The following is a 16266-nucleotide window of genomic DNA, read 5'->3' as shown; positions in this document are numbered from 1 at the left end:
AAAAAATAAAAAAAGTACGTGGTTTGCTTTTTGTAAAGTATGCCATTATAAATGATAAAGTATCATAAATAACAGTACAGATGAATTGGATATAAATGTGCTGAACATTGGCTTAATCATATTGCACTACCACTTCCAGTCTAATTTGGAGCTTTCCCAGGTTCCATCTGTCACAACCCCCATTAACTAACTTCCAGCAACTAACGATACCTTTGATTTGCATCTACATTTTTACTTAAAGGGGTAAGTTTCTGATTACATTTAAACACTGAAAATGAAGAGTCTTTTATATTCTTTAAAACACTGCATATTCTGAGCAGGAGAATGGACAATGAAAGAAACACAAATCACAAATTAAAATAACAGCCATTAAGATAAAAATAGTAAGTCTTCATTTGAATTTCTGCTACTTCATTCAACAGAAAAGGAATGTTGAATGGAAATGTGGGTTTGAGGGGCTGTATTCCACTTCCACCCCCATGGCCTTGCTATAGCCTTTACTCCCAGTATTATTCATTCTCACTGATGTGCCTACCTCTTCCCTCTGAACTACCTGTATCCTCCCAGATCTTTCCCTTGGCTGCCAATTAATTTGCCTTTCTCCTAAATCTATTCTTTTCTTTCACCTCCATCATCTCAGCCCACCCCACTAGGAGGAAAGGTTAAATAAAATTAAAAATGTAATTTTTAAAATAAAACTTTTGACAATTTGAAGGAATGTGACTTCACAGTTAGAAATTTTGGGGCAAAAAATTGTTAGTCACTTGTTACCAAATTATTAAAATGGTGCATTAATTGTTAATTAGATAACAACCTTCTGTGGTGAGCTTCAAGGACAATTAATTTGAAAATGCAATAACTTCATAAAAATCATGAGCTTACAGGAAAGATGCTGTTTCTGCAAAGCAAATAGCAGAGAGATGTAAACATCCAGCAATTTGTGGCTATTTGCTATTACAAGGTATTTCTTTCTCACCTTAAGCTGTTTATCTAGTTGAACATTATGAACAGCAGGAACTATTTAGGCAGCGTTTTTTTTTCAGTAACACATTCATTAACTGACTGTAGAAAACATGAGGGGAGATTTACGAGTTGTAAAGCATATTGTTGAGAAGTTATATTATACTAAAAATCTGTCAGAAGCAATATCCATTCTGGCTAGCAATTGAAAATAAATTGACGAAAGTCATCCCTACACATTAAACATAGCTATATCTTGTTTCCATTCAACTGCCAGCTGTCTCATTTTATCCTGTTTTCTGGTTGTCAGCTGGAATCTATGACTTATTATGAACAATATAGAGAACTTAATGGCAAGTATGACTCTAAGAATCAGCTTACTGATAATTTATTATTTTAAATACAAAGAAACAATGTGCATTTATCTTAGGTATCTATTTATTTACTCAAAAAACCTTGTGAATACAAAAAAAGCATTCTTTTTGCAAAAGGCCTCCCATGGGATTATTTTTCTTATCTATTGTGGCCTCTTTTACCCAAGTGGCTTCCATAAGTAATGATCTTTTCTTCTTTTTGGCTATTTTCATTTTTTCTACTTTAAGTGTGCTTTTTCTAAGGACAGTTCAAGTAAACTTATTGTTCTCTGATCAGCCTTAATGCACTTGAGGCAAATCTGGTACTGTGCATAATCTGATAGCTATATAGAATTTTCATAAATCTGATCCTCAGAATCAAATATGGAACTGTCTGATAGTGCGCAGCATGTAAGAAAACTTGTAACTATATTATTCCTCATTTCTTAAGATGACATGTGAAATAGATGATCCATTTGGTCAAGACTCAAAATGGACATAGATTTTGCTCAAATGCTTTCCACAACTAAGATGCTAGCTAAATTACTGGATGAACTTAAAAAATTGTAGTTGAGTTCTGGACAACAGAAAAAAATGTTTCAAGGTAACATTGACATTTTAGCAATTATCGCAATTTGAAAGTTAGGCACGTTTAATTTTGCATTAATTTAAACAGAGAAACAGAGTAATACAGCACAGAAACAGGCCCTTCAGCTCATTTTGTCTATGCTGACCAAGGTATCCACCTAAGCTCATCTCATTTAGCCTGTATCCCACTAAAATATATTTTATACCTTATTGGCTTGTGGCTCCTGTTGACAAGTATCCTGCCACAGCAGTCAACCATTATTTTCAATTGGGAATGGGAACAGTCATGCTTAGCACTGACAGCAAGAGGGTTGGGCTGGTTCGTTCCTTCCCACACCAGAGAAATTGCAGTCCCAACCTTGAGATTTATCCCCAGAGCAGGTTCCACAAGCCTGCTGATTGCCCTGCTTGAGCAGGAAGGCAGACTCCCCAAATGATCAGCAGGCAGTCCATCATTCCCACCAGTTTTCCCTCTCTCTGATCATTGCTGACCTGACCTAGGCTACATGTCAATTCCTCTGCTGTCTCTTTCCTTTCCAGACTAGGCATCCAGGGCCATGATATTTATTTTTGAGTGACAGCAACATACTGTGTATGGGAATGAGCAAGTGCCACTCAGCATTGATGTTTTGGCCAAAAAAAAACACCATTGTGCAATATGGCAGAACATTCAGGCAGGACTTTATTCAAAATCTGGTGTGTCATCCTCAAAGCACCACACAGTATTGTATGACCAACCAAATTCACCATACCTTTAAAGGTCTTTGTTACCTTATTACTTAAGCAAATCCTTGTATCTTGCAGCACAAATGCTATTAACCAGTCTTTTTGCTAAATGCTTCTGCTCAAAAAAAATTGTACCACAAATTGCTCTTTCAAATTTCACAACCAGTGAGAAACAAAGAAAATAGAATGAATTGGCATCAGATGGAGTCCAGACAGACATGTAGCAAAGTATCCATTACACCATACTTAAATAGATATATGGAAAATAATTACAGCAGGATTAGTTCTGTAGGGAAACAAAGGACTGCAGATGCTCGAGTCCAGATGGAAAAAACAAGATGCTGGAGGAACTCAACAGGTCAGGCAGCATTAGTTCTGTAGGGCAGTCAATAACCAACCACCAATGGAATTTACGAACCATTTTTTTTTTCCAGTAATTTTTTTTGGACAGATCTCAACTTTTATACACAGACTTTCACAAGCATTGTTATGGATCTGATGAGTCCTTTTCAGCTAATAAGCTCAAAGCTTTGAGCTCATATCTCCTAAAAAGAGCTTGTCTTGGCAGGCAAATTCCTATACTGAATTTTGAAATACTGATATTTCAAATAATTGTCCAGATTGTTTGAAATATTGCCAAGAAACAAAATACAATAGCTCCTAAATTTCATGGGTGCTTCATGATGAAAATTTAACTACTATAAATATTGAAAGTTAACAAGCTCATTTGCAAAAGGCATTGTGACACCATTTGCTATCTATTGCAGTCATGCATTTCCTAAAATGGCTTAAAGATGGTATGCCAGATGATGACATCATGCAAGGATGCCTAGTTAGTTCAGGGGTTAAATGCAGTTTTCTGCAATCATGGGCATGAACTTGACAGGCTGCATTGTCCACTACATGATAGGATTAAGGGTATTACATCAGGTTGGGGAGGAAGTCAGAGCAGAAGGTGGAAGATTGTCATGCTCCAAATGGGGAAAAAGATTATATAGATAGGATAAAAAGGGAGGATCTGCTGAAGTAATACAAGCAAGGTCCAAATTAAAAAGCAGAGCTACAAAGGTGATAATCTCTGGACTAACATTTGGAACACATGAAAAGAAGGCTCCCTTGAGAGGAAGTTCAGAAAATGAGGGAGAGAGCACAAAAGTAGAAGGTAGTGAGATCAAGGGAAGTGGGGTGGGGAAAGAGAAGAGCATGCACACTTGGACCTTTCCTCTATCACTGGCTACAAATGGAGGAAAATCAGTAGGTCAAGCATCTGTGAAGGCAAAGTGATGACTGAGGTTTTGGGTTATGACCCTGCATCAGACAGAGCACAGAGGGGAGATAGCCAATATACGAGAGATTTCCTTTTTACAACAGAGTTGTGATTGGATTTTTGCTCCAGCACTAAGTGGCATCTACTGTATTCAATGCTCTTGAAGTGGCCTCCTCTACATCTGCAACACCAAGCATAGACTAGACAATCTTTCCCACTCCCACTGGCTCACCTTTCCCATTTTCATCTGCCTATTACTCATTTATTCACCTGGTTTCTTCTCCCCTGGCCTACCCTTCCTCTATTTGCCCATTATCTCTCCCTTATCTGGTTCAATCTATCACCTTCCAGCCTGTCTCTACCTTGCCCCTGCCCTTGTTCCATCTACCCCTTTTTACCCATTTCCATCTGTCACTCACTGGTCTGTCTCTAGAGTAACCACCAACACTGCCACCCCCGCCCCCCCTCCCTCGCAGAAAACTTGGTTCTATTTGCCCATCATTCCCACCTCAACTGGTCCCACCCAGAACTTACTACCCCTTCTCACCCCTTTATACTTGTTATCTTCCCTATGATGCAGTGACATGACTTGAAATGTCAACCATCCCTTGGCCTCCATAGATGCTCCATAGATGCTACTTGACCGACTGAGTTCCTCCAGCAATATGATTTTTTTTGCTCCAGATTCTAGCATCTGCAGTCTCATGTCACCACTCAGTGCTGCTCTGTTCTAGTTTTTTTCTCCTTCCCCCCCCCCCCAGGTGGTTTACTGACAGTCAACAGTTAAATTAAACATTTTATTGAAACAAAAGTGACAACTTTCAGGACAATTAAAAACATTAAAAATTATAAAATACATAAATACCACACTATTCACAAACAGAATTTTTTGGCATTTTCAGAATCACAGGCAGATCTTTTCCGTGGTACTTGTCTTTCCTGTGGTACTTGTCTTTCCTTAGTCACATCTGGTTCCACCTGGTTCAGATTTTCTTTGAGGTATGCAGGTACCTAAAATAGCAAAAAATCTTCAAGTCATTCATTGTCAAAAACTCTACTTCAAGCTTATCTGGTAATATTATGGGAGTAAGATATTAAAGCAGTACTACCTGCCCATTATAGGAAAGAGGATATCCTCAAACGAAGGAAGTACTTAATATCATTACAAGTATCCAGATCTCTACTTGAGATGACATTATGCCATATGTAGTGCACTCAATTTGTATTTGGGTCATTAAGAATGCTTATTTCCACCACCATATTACCTGGCTCAGCTTTGCCTCAGTTTGCCTTCTACTATAATTCTTATTCACATTTGATACCAGTACAGTTGAGTTTTCCAATATTGCTAGTGGTCTCCCACTCTTCTGTATGTAAACTCAAAGTCATTCAAAACTATTACTTGATGTCCCAGTTTGCCAAGTCTTTCTCATTCATCAATCTTATGGTTGCTGACTCTACACTGGCTCCCTATTTTTGATTGATAACATTCTGGGACAACTTGGAGCATTTTTGCCTTTGCTGACAGTTATACATCAATGGACGTTGTTAATGGAGCAATGATCTGCAGCAATAACAGTGATCACTTTCCTCTACTCATCAGCTTGAACACCTTAGCTAGAAAGACAAGCTGATAATGGTGAAGTGTTAAAGAGCACAAGTTTGATTACCAGCTATAACCTTTTACAGCAAGAAAGGGCAATGACGTAAAACAGAGACTGAAGGCAAGAAGGTGTGTCCAAAGCCATCTTCAGGGCAATGAAAATCATGCATCAAGTTTGGCACATTGGAATTCATGGGATTTTGATTAATACCCAGAACCAATAAGCTCATTTACCCAATAAAAACATTTTTAACATATCCTAATATTCACATAATTTTAAATATTAGGGATATGTTTGAAAAACTTGTTTGTTTGAGGTAAGGTGGAGGTGTATGCTCTTGAAGGGTAAGAACTGCTCTGGGTGGATCCTGGCAGGGGTCATTCAAGAACACTACAAATTGGATTTGTCAAATGTGCACATGCAAATACTGAGCACAAATACAGAAAATGTGTAACTGAAGGAATACTTCATGACTGTCTATTTAAGGGGTTTAATGACAAATTACAAAGTAGTTCTAAAAAAGTCTCTCTTTTTAATTCTCTCCAATTCCATGATAGTAACAGATCTACAAGAAATCAATATTATCACTACTATTCAATTTGGTCTACTTTTTCCCAAGTGAAGCCAAACCATGGAAAGCATTTGCCTGATCAGGCACTTACTAATACAAATGCATTTCAACCAAAGCCTAGGGATATAAATAAGAATTGGGAATCTTGGCAGATTCCTTCCACATTTCACAAAATTAAAAACATTAAATTAAATGTGCATCTCTACTTTGACAATCTGGCTCAAACTAGACATCATGACTACAACTGCTTTGGCCTTGCTGTCTCAGTATTATCCATACAAGATTTCCTTAGACATTGCCCATGAACAACATACAATTGGTTAGAGGACAAAAGTGGGTCAGTAAATTACAAATTGTACAAGCCAGATCCCATTTTTACAAGATTGTCCACTTAGTTTTGTGGTTTGCAAACTTATGCATTTTCTTGTGTATATTCTTGTGTATACTGCAAACCCTAGGTAAACAGCCAATTCCCTCCACACTAGGTTACTAAATTCAAGTTTGGAAAGAAAGCAAAGCCATTTAAAAATGTTCTTCTGCATTTAACAACCAGCTACACAGCAGTATTGACACAAAGAAATAGCAAGTTACACTTCTCTGCAAACACAAACCCACCTTGTCCTTTGTTTGTGTTGCATGCTTTAATGTCCACTGTTTTGCATTTTCCAGAAAAGATTGCTTGTTATATTTGAATTCAGATGACTAAAAAGACAAAACTGCATTAGGTTATTTCAGAATGCATTTTATTCTTATAGTTTATACACTAACTGAAATACAGAAAATATTCAATCAGCTAGTGCTGTTCCAATCAGAAAGACAAAAACAGTAGAAAGTAAGAGGAAATTACCAAATAAGACTATAAAATCAGAATTAACAATCCTAAATGTCATTTAAAATATTAATGGTGGGTTTATATACAAACAAAATTTTGGAAATATTGAAAGTTTCCATTGATACCAGAAACAAAGTATAGATCAATGGAATTGCTTTAAAATTTCTGATAACTGAAGATTCTAAAGAGCTTGAAGTTTAAATTCAAAAATTCATTTAAAACAATGAAGTCTTCATGTAGAAAAATAATTCACATTTCAGAGGCCAAAGGTGGAAAAATGTAAAAGACCATGAATGGAATCTTTGTGTTAATTAAATTTAGTATCAAGTAGGCTCAAGAAAATATTCTAAAGGGTAAATGAAGTTCTGATAAACTACAAGTTCAAGCACTAATACCAAATTAAGCAATGAGATTGTGGAAAAACAAATATCATAAATGACTTTGAACTTAATTGAATTTTACATTCAAGGATGAAAATAAATTAGAATTATCAAGGGCAAATTATGGATAACTGTTTTTGACAATCAGTGAAAGAGTGCAGTTAGTTTACATCACGATGGTCTGGGAGCCAAATTTGAAAAGTCTGCGCAACAGAAGATTGTAACACTAGAGGTCCTCTGTGAGCTATGAAAATAAGCACGCACACTTCAATTCAAAAATTGCAACTTTCAACATTACCCTATTTTCTCCATAAGGAAACTTCAAAGTGAAAACATGCTACCAATTTATAACTAACAAAAGGATTAATCTATTCAAAATGCATTAGGATATCACTATTTTTATATTATGTAAATAAGGGTATTAAGAATTCTTTTAGAACATTAAACATAGCTGGCTGAATCAGCTATCCAGCAGTTTCAGGGAATCATCAGTTAGCTACAAGGTGCGCTCATGTTGGGGAATAGATGCAGGCATGCCAGAGCAGAAGGTTAAATGAGGAGTTAATGCTTCCCTGGCTGAGGCATTTAGAACCAGGGATTGCAGACTCAAAATAAAAAGGGGTCTTTTATTTAGGTCAGACAAGAAGAAATTTTCACCCGGAGGATGCTGAATCTTTGGAGTTTTCAAGAGGACTGTGTAGTCAAGACACACTGATCACTTTTGCATATATTAAAAGGGAATTAAGGGACAGAGGTTAGTGCAGGAGAGTAGTGCTGAGGTTAAAGATTAGTCACCTTTTTATTAATTGGATGAGCAGACAAAACATCACAGGTTGATCTTAACTCAGTTTTCCTTTTTCCCAAAAAAATGCTGCCTGCCCCAGTAGAGTATTTCCAGCATTCTCATTTCAGAATTTTAGCAACTGCTTTGCAGTTCAGTTTCAGCATCTTTTCCCCTTTCTACTCTCCTTATTCATATCACCTCCAGACAGAGCAACTACGATTAACAAATTTTTAGCACTCTAAGACAACACCACCATCTCTGGCTCACCACCTCTTTGTTCCCTCCTCATTTCCTCCCCCCACAACTTAAATAGTTTGATTTCTATATTTTCCAAATTCTCGTGAAAGACCATCCACTTTATACTTTAACTTTCTCTTTCCAGAGATGTTACTTGACCCATTATTTCTAGGATTCCCTAATTTTGCTTCCAATTTCCAGCATCTACAGATTTTATATCAGTTTATTTTTAAACCGTACATTCAGTCTAACTCAAATCACACTTTCACTTTGAGATGGGTTCCATCAACATATTGTAAAACCAACAATTACTAATTTTACAAAACTTACAATGTCAGCCATGAGGGGATCATCTGGATTAGGTTCAGACATCAATAAGTGAATGGAGGTCAACACAGTAGAGAGATTAAGAGATGGCCTCCAGGCTCCCTAGATAACAAAATTTAATTATTTCAGCAATAAGCATTTCCAAGTCAGATCTGTATATTTGAGATTAGCACTTTATTTTCTCTTTTTGGAGTATGGAATTTAATTGCCAATGATTTTATACCATATGCTAATTTATAAACTGATTTGTACAAATGATGAAATTTAGACAACATGCAATTACAAACACTACTTCATGTCAAATAAATACCAACATACTCATGGAGGAAAGAAGTCTAATGTAAATTTTGTACAACTAAGAAATTGATTGAAACTCCACTGGGCAAAACAAACGAGTACAGTCATGCCACTATTCAGCTTTTATTTACAGTTTTAAAGATTTAATTTGAAGAAACAATATCTACTAATAACAATAAATGAAATCCACAACAATAGAGCAGCAACTGGGTAATCCAATTTCACTTCCACAATCAAATATTAGAACTTGCTGCTGCAATATTAAGATAAACCAACTTCATTAGCACCTATAGACACTTCACTGAGCATCATAATTTAGTGAAAAAGATACAATTTCTTTTCTCCACTTGAGTACCATTTAATCTCAGTACTACTGAATACTAACAAGGAGGTAGTTCTCTATTTTCCAGACAAAAAGTTGGTAAATGACTTGATTGCAGAAATATACATTTTCATGGAAACCACTTGTGGCACTAATGGCAAGATTTCCTCCTTCCTTCACTATTTGGGAAGCAGTCATGCAGCAGGTAGTACTGCTGCCTTGCAGCTCTGACCCAGATTAGATCTTGACCTCCAGTGCTGTCTGTATGGGGTGTGCATACCCTCCCTGTGATTACCTGGGTTTCCCTCAACAATTAAAGTCTGATGATTGATACATATCTGATTACTGTGCATTTTACTTAGTGAAGGTGGGGGGGTGGGTAGATAGGAAAATCACAGTGGAATTGATTGGTGTAAGAAAGAAAATAGTTTACAAGTGGGGGAATGGGATTGCTTAGAGCGCCAGCATGGCAATGGGCCAAATTCACTTTCTTCTATATATAAAAATAGAATCAGCACTGTATCAGAGTTTAAATTACAACAAGTATAGACTTTAGTAGCAGCCACAGAGGAAGCCATTCATTGGAAGGCAAAATGAATTTGCATTAGATTTTTGCCCAAAGTACAGAACATCTGACAAAATCTTTTAGCTGCCAAAAGTTAAAAATTCATAGTTATTAAATTACAATTGGAAAGACGTTAGCATATGTCTATGGAGTCATCTTTGCACCCAGGATTGAAAATGCCAAGTACAGCATAACAGACCTTAAGCTACTTTCAAAAACAAAGAGTGCCATCTAATTGCATAAATGTGGTATTTCTTAAATCTTTTACTGTGTCCTTAAGGCCATAAAATGTTCTCTTTTGAGCACATTAACATGATAGCCGATGATTTCATCAGACTCATATATAGACACTAAATTCCAGGAAAGTAGATTAGTGTCCAATTTAGGATGCTGGAGGCAAAAACAAAATGCAATAATCTAATCAACTGGATCACTCATTTCATTTTTAAACACAAATACTATTAGGGGATTTGGAGAAAACAGTAAAAGAAGGCATAAACGGGGAGTTGTTTATTCTCATCATTGATACAAGACATTCCAATTGCTAAAAATGGTACACATGGGTTGTTCCAAACAGGTAGCAGCTGTTCCAAGATACATTTTTGTTGTCAATTAACAATGTTGTCTCCCAAAGCCAAAGGAAAAGAAAATAATACTTCATAGTTACAATGAATGCACTAAAGACCAATATCACAGTCATTTTCAACCAAGGTATCAATAGCATCCAAGTCTTAACAAATAATTCTGATTACCTTTGGAGGCAACTTCAAGATGTCCAAGCAGATCCTTCCTGCTGTGTCAATGTTAGGATGATAGATCGGAGTAAGAAAACGAATTTTTGGAGGTTCAAATGGGTATCTAAAAAAAGGACATTTAAAAATTAGAAGTGATAATCCAATTTATTTTGAGCTTCCTAGTCATTTTCTAAAATGAGAAAGTGTTAGATTTGACTGTTAAGTAGTTTTTAAACATGTATAGTGTTTAATACACCTCAAGCGGCTGCACAAAGAATGGCCGCTTCCTAGCTTATTGGTTCGTCCATCAGACGAGTGTTTTTTCAGTGGTTGGTTTTGCTACAGGTATATAATAGGTTTTTTGATTGGACTATTGTTAGCCAAGGAGTACCTCTTATCTCAGTTATAAAAGGTGTTATTTTCTGTTAATCCCCCTCTTGCTCTCTTGCCGCCCCCCCCCCCACCCCCCCAACAAACTCATATTTAGTTCCTGTGTCTTGGCTCATCTCCTCGTAGTAAAGCTAGTGCCATGTGCTTTGTTTGTTTCTTTGTTTTAAATTTTTCCAATAAAACTTTGTGAAGCACCAAGTTGTTTTCAACTTGTTCTTGGACTTCTGAAAGAACCTGCAGATTCAAAAATGACCAGATCAGACAAAAGTATATTTTAATTAAAACAGGCACCTCAATTTACTTTTAACTCATTCTTAACAGCAACAGATAAGATTTTGCCTCATAGATCCAGCAACTCAGGTTCAATCCTGACCTGCAACATTGCCTTGTGGAGTTTCCATGTTCTCTCTGACAGCATGGATTTCCCTGATGCATGTGTGTTATGGGATTAGTGTACAAGAACTTGAGCAGTACAAACATAATAACCAAACAGCCTTGTTTCCACACTGCATGATTCAGATTCATTGTTGGTAATTCAGCTCAAATAGGGAATATTAACTGAGTAGCACAATTCTATTTAACCCTATCTTCACCACTTTGACAACTATACCTTCCAACAAGGGTCATAAGAAAACAATGCTTGGAATAACGGCAGATCTGCCCCTCTCCAGGCATTTTAAAATGCAGCAGATATTTGGGATGGGCACAATTCAATCACAGCTGCAATTACCTAACCAAATACCAGAACATAGAACAGAACAGGCCCCTCAGCCCACAATGTCTGCATTGAACATGCCAAATTAAATCTCTTCTGCTGGTACGTGATCCATATCCCTCCAGTTCCTGCATATTCATGTGTTCATCCAACAGCCTCTTAAACTATTGTTTCTGCTTCTATCACTACCCTGGGCAGCCCATTCCAGGCACCAACCACTATGAAAAACTTTCCCCCTCAGCTTAAATGCATGTCCTCTTGTACTTAAGATTTCTAGCCTGGGGAAGAGTCTATCCTATCAATGCCTCAATTTTAAAACTTCTATCAGGTCTCCCCTCAGTCTCTGATACTACAGAGAAAACAACCCAAGTCTGTCCAACCTTTCCTTATAGCTCATACCCTCTAATACTGGCAGCATCCTGGTAAGCCTCTTCTGTACCCTTTCCAAAGCCTCCACACCCTGTAATGGAGTGACCAGAATATGTCGAAGCATTACTGTGTAAAGGAACATAACGGTAGGAGAATCAAAAGTGCACAAAATGTTAAAGCTAACTTTACCTTTCGGGAACAATAATTTCAAGATTAAATATTCCACCTTCATATGGCGAATTAGCACTTCCCAAAATTTCTAGAAAAATAAATTAGGGTTCAAAATCAGAAGTTAGGCCATCAGATTTTTTGATTTGAAAACAAAGAAATTGCCTAGCCCTGGCGGCTCAGATCAATAAGAACCATACAAGGCCCATTAATAAGTTAAAACTTTGATAGGACCATATATTTTGTGTTTGTTTACAGCACAGACAAAGGTTATTAATAAAGGGATATATATATATATATATATCTAAAAATAACCATGGGTTACAAATGACCTGAATTACAGAAATCCAACACTATGCAAATTCTCCCATATATTTTTAAAAGCCTTTTTCAAGTTAGTAATAATGTCTCATGGTATTTATTAATAACTGGATACAGAATATATTCCATCAGCTTAATATGGGTAGTGTTGGAGTGATTACTGAATGAAAAGAAATTATAGCAAGTGTGATTGTTATTATTTAGCAAATATGGGTTATTATAGAGAAGGGACATTTCTGATTCAAGGAGAAAGAGGCTTACGGACAGTTTGCAGGAACAGAACCCTCGTGTAACCCGAGGACTGCTTGTACACCAAATGCCTCCAACTTGAGCACTCCATTGCCCATATAACCACGTGCAGGTTTACAACACAGTCAATTGTAGGTGCACTTTAAATTACTATTTACATGAACACACAGGGAGAACACCCCCCATACTAAATGGTGACTGCATTACATCAGAAGCAGAATGATGGTACTAACATTTCTTGATTTTACCTGTTAAGTTCCAACCTTGAGCCAAAGCACACAGAATCATGTAGTTGAAACTTTCGGCCAAATTTAAAAGCATTGCTTTCTAACAAAAATAAATTGCCTCTCTCTGCACTGCAGTGCTAAAGAGGCTTGCGCTGAGGGCGTCTTTGTCCCTTATAAATCAGGTTGTTTTAGGGGTAGGCAGCAAGAACTTGTATTTACAATGCAAAAATTATCTGCAGGGGTATACAAGAAAAAGTTTTGCCATCAGTGTACAATGGATTCAAGGCAGTTGCAGAGATGGACATTTATTATTTAAGCCAATATCACATCAGGAAATTTGCTGCTCTATCTTCTATTTTTAATTTGAGTTTTGGGAAGACCACAGAATACAATTGACAGTCACTTTGCATTCAAATATAGTCCTAATACCATGTTAAGCAGAATATGTTTGAATTTCAAGACAAATTTAGTACAGCCAACTCCATTTTACACCAAGAATAAAAAAGCCTGCTATTCCTGCAAGTAATTAAAAACGTACGTGCTCGTAATTCATCCATTTGATCACATTTCTGCCAGCAAGAAATACCAGGTGGAGGCTGGTTCGCCAACAGCTGTAGTTCTTTTTTTAACCTTGAAACTCTTTGCATTGCCTTGCTGTTAATCTGAAGTGCACAAAAACATAGAAGCAGAAGAACTTGCATAATTTAACAACTTTAACAAGGAAAACACTCAAAGGCGCCCTGCAGAAACACCAAAATTTGGCACTGAAATATACAAGGAAATTATAGACATGAAATCAAGTGGGTCAAGTGAGTACTCACAAAAGAAAATATGTCACCTTACTGGAACACCATGGAGAGATTTATAACAGGGAACCACAGAGTTTGGGGCTAAGGCAGCTGAAATCACAGCTATGACTAGTGGAATAGTTAATTTAAAGGATGATTAAGGAACCAAAATTGGAGGTACTTGGATGCCTCAAAGAGTCATGGTGATGCAGGAGAGACATGCAAAGTGTGTAGTTCTTGTGTTGCTTCTTGCATAAGCGGCAGTCATACAGCATGGAAACAAGCCCTTCAGCCTAACTCACCCACACCAACCAATATGCCCATCTAAGCTAGTCCCATTGCCCAGATCCCTCCAAGTTTTTTCTATTCATGTACCTGTCCAAATGTCATTTAAATGATGTTGTACTTGCCTCAACTACCACCTCTGGCAGAGGTACATCTTAACACAACTTCCTGGCACAGCAGTATATCACAATACCCTCATAACTATATACACAAAATTGCTTCCCCATTCAAATAATCAACACAAAGTTAGACAGTGAGTTTACATTGTATGCAGTTATCAATTAACAAATTAGAAATTCAATCAATCAGCCTTCTTAACCCCAGACCTCAATTACAAGGACATCTGCTATCCATGCAACAAACAAATTACTGGACCAGGCAACATCTGTGGGGGGAATGGACAGACGACGTTTGTTATCCATGAACGGTCCATGACGAGCGCATTCAATTCCTATGGATCAGCTCCTCCTCTGGCTACACGTCAATGTCTCCCACCCAGTTTCAGGTCTCCTGCACCTCCCACCCCACGTCCAGCAATGGCTGCATCAAAGAACCCATCCTAGGACTGGGATCAGCCCCCTCCCCCTCCATGGGCTCCAGCTCGGAGGAGCCCCCTCCCCCTCCCCTCCATGGGCTCCAGCTCGGAGGAGCCCCCTCCCCCTCCCCTCCATGGGCTCCAGCTCGGAGGAGCCCCCTCCCCCTCCCCTCCATGGGCTCCAGCTCGGAGGAGCCCCCTCCCCCTCCCCTCCATGGGCTCCAGCTCGGAGGAGCCCCCTCCCCCTCCCCTCCATGGGCTCCAGCTCGGAGGAGCCCCCTCCCCCTCCCCTCCATGGGCTCCAGCTCGGAGGAGCCCCCTCCCCCTCCCCTCCATGGGCTCCAGCTCGGAGGAGGCCCCTCACCCTCCCCCTCCATGGGCTCCAACTCGGAGGAACACGCCCTCCTCCCCGCTCGTTTACGTTCCGCGGCTCTCTCCCTCTCTCCCGCCCGCTTACTTACCGCAGAGCGGTGCGCCCTCCTCCTAGCTCGTTCAATCACCGACCGATTGGAACACTCTCTCACTTACCGCGGAACGGCGCACCCGACCCCTCAACTGGCAGCCGCACCCCGCCCGCCGGCCGCTTTCAAACCGCCCGCGAGACCCGCCTCCTACAACGGCTGTTTCCGGTCCCGCCGCCGAGGAGGCAAAGCCCGGAGTGGATCGGACGCTGCGGGACTGGAGTAGGTCAGCATGTCGCTCTAATACCCACCCGTGACCAACCATAAAGTCAAGAGACTGTGCAGGGACTAGTCTAAATAAAATACTCCGAATTTTGTTGCGCGCACTAAACTAGTTGACCTTATCCCTTCCCAGATTGGATTCCAGCTGCCAGGTTTCGCTAACTCACGTTGCTTGTCTGTATCCCTTCACATCCTCTTCCCTACTAGTTTTTCATCTTTAGCAAACTTGGAAATGTGACATTTCGTCCCTTCAGCCAAATTGTAAATACTTGGGACCCAACTATCCACCCCTGTATTGACCCACTAGTCACACTGTGCGAATATAGGACCTTTTAATTCCTAAAACAAGAAATGAATCGCGGTACAGGCTCGAGAGGATGACTGGCTTATTCCTGCTTCTTAGGTTATGTCACTGTTTGTATGCATTTAGAGCAGCTGAAGAAAGCACTTGAGGAAGCAGCTGCAGTTTGTTGTGCAAATTGTGTGGTTGTGAGGTGAAAGCAAGAAGGGATAAAGAGCCTTAAATGATTCAGTAGCTGCTGACCTCTGGAGTGGAGAATCCCAGATTTACAATCCTTCCGAGCAGAAATTTCCCTTCATTTCAGCCTTAAGTAGGTTTGTCATTATCCTGAGACTGTCCCTTGTATGTTTCAATATAAACATCTCTCACTCTTCTAAATTACATGGGGCATGGATTCAACTCACTCAGTCATTCTTTAGAAGACAACCCCTTCATCTTAGGAATCAATTTTTTTTCTGTACTTCTGTACTTTCCCAAAATAAAGGGACTAAAAATTTACACAATACTCCAGGTTTGGTCTCACCAAAACCCTTTATTCTGTTTGCTTTCCTAATTACTTTCTGTACCTGCATGTTAAATTTCAGTATTTCTTGTATAAAAACACCTAGGTATTTCATACTATCAGGATTTAATGATGTCACTTTATTAAATAATATTCTGTATTTTTATTCTTCCTACCAAATGAGGT

General features: G+C 38.7%; 1 protein-coding gene across 2 annotated transcripts; it reads right to left on the bottom strand.

Annotated features, from left to right (window-relative positions):
• Window positions 1–4639: 4639 nt before the first annotated feature.
• On the bottom strand, window positions 4640–15211 carry ube2t (ubiquitin-conjugating enzyme E2T (putative)). 2 transcript variants are annotated; one of them, XM_052034697.1, is made up of 7 exons: window positions 15123–15211; window positions 13525–13648; window positions 12211–12280; window positions 10566–10671; window positions 8633–8731; window positions 6685–6771; window positions 4640–4905 (listed from the first exon to the last, which is right to left on the bottom strand). In XM_052034697.1, exons 2-7 carry the CDS (start codon window positions 13631–13633, stop codon window positions 4768–4770), a joined length of 609 nt encoding a protein of 202 aa, XP_051890657.1. In that variant the 5' UTR covers window positions 13634–13648; window positions 15123–15211; the 3' UTR covers window positions 4640–4767. The 2 variants fall into 2 exon arrangements, with proteins under 2 accessions (XP_051890657.1, XP_051890658.1); XM_052034698.1 differs by having other exon boundaries at window positions 15056–15191.
• Window positions 15212–16266: the final 1055 nt, after the last annotated feature.

The sequence above is a fragment of the Pristis pectinata genome, chromosome 20 (genome assembly GCF_009764475.1).
Source record: "Pristis pectinata isolate sPriPec2 chromosome 20, sPriPec2.1.pri, whole genome shotgun sequence".
NCBI classification, from domain to species: Eukaryota; Metazoa; Chordata; class Chondrichthyes; order Rhinopristiformes; family Pristidae; genus Pristis; species Pristis pectinata.
This window is presented reverse-complemented; position numbering and strand designations above follow the sequence as displayed.

What these genes read in the sequence shown, in the direction of transcription:
- ube2t (XM_052034697.1), bottom strand. Translation starts at nt 13,633, where the DNA reads ATGCAAAGAGTTTCAAGGTTAAAAAAAGAACTACAGCTGTTGGCGAAC. An exon ending in TCTTGAAGTTGCCTCCAAAG is followed by an intron (nt 8,732 to 10,565) that starts GTAATCAGAATT and finishes TTTGTTATCTAG; the next exon opens with GGAGCCTGGAGGCCATCTCT. An exon ending in CAACACAAACAAAGGACAAG is followed by an intron (nt 4,906 to 6,684) that starts GTGGGTTTGTGT and finishes TTGCTATTTTAG; the next exon opens with GTACCTGCATACCTCAAAGA.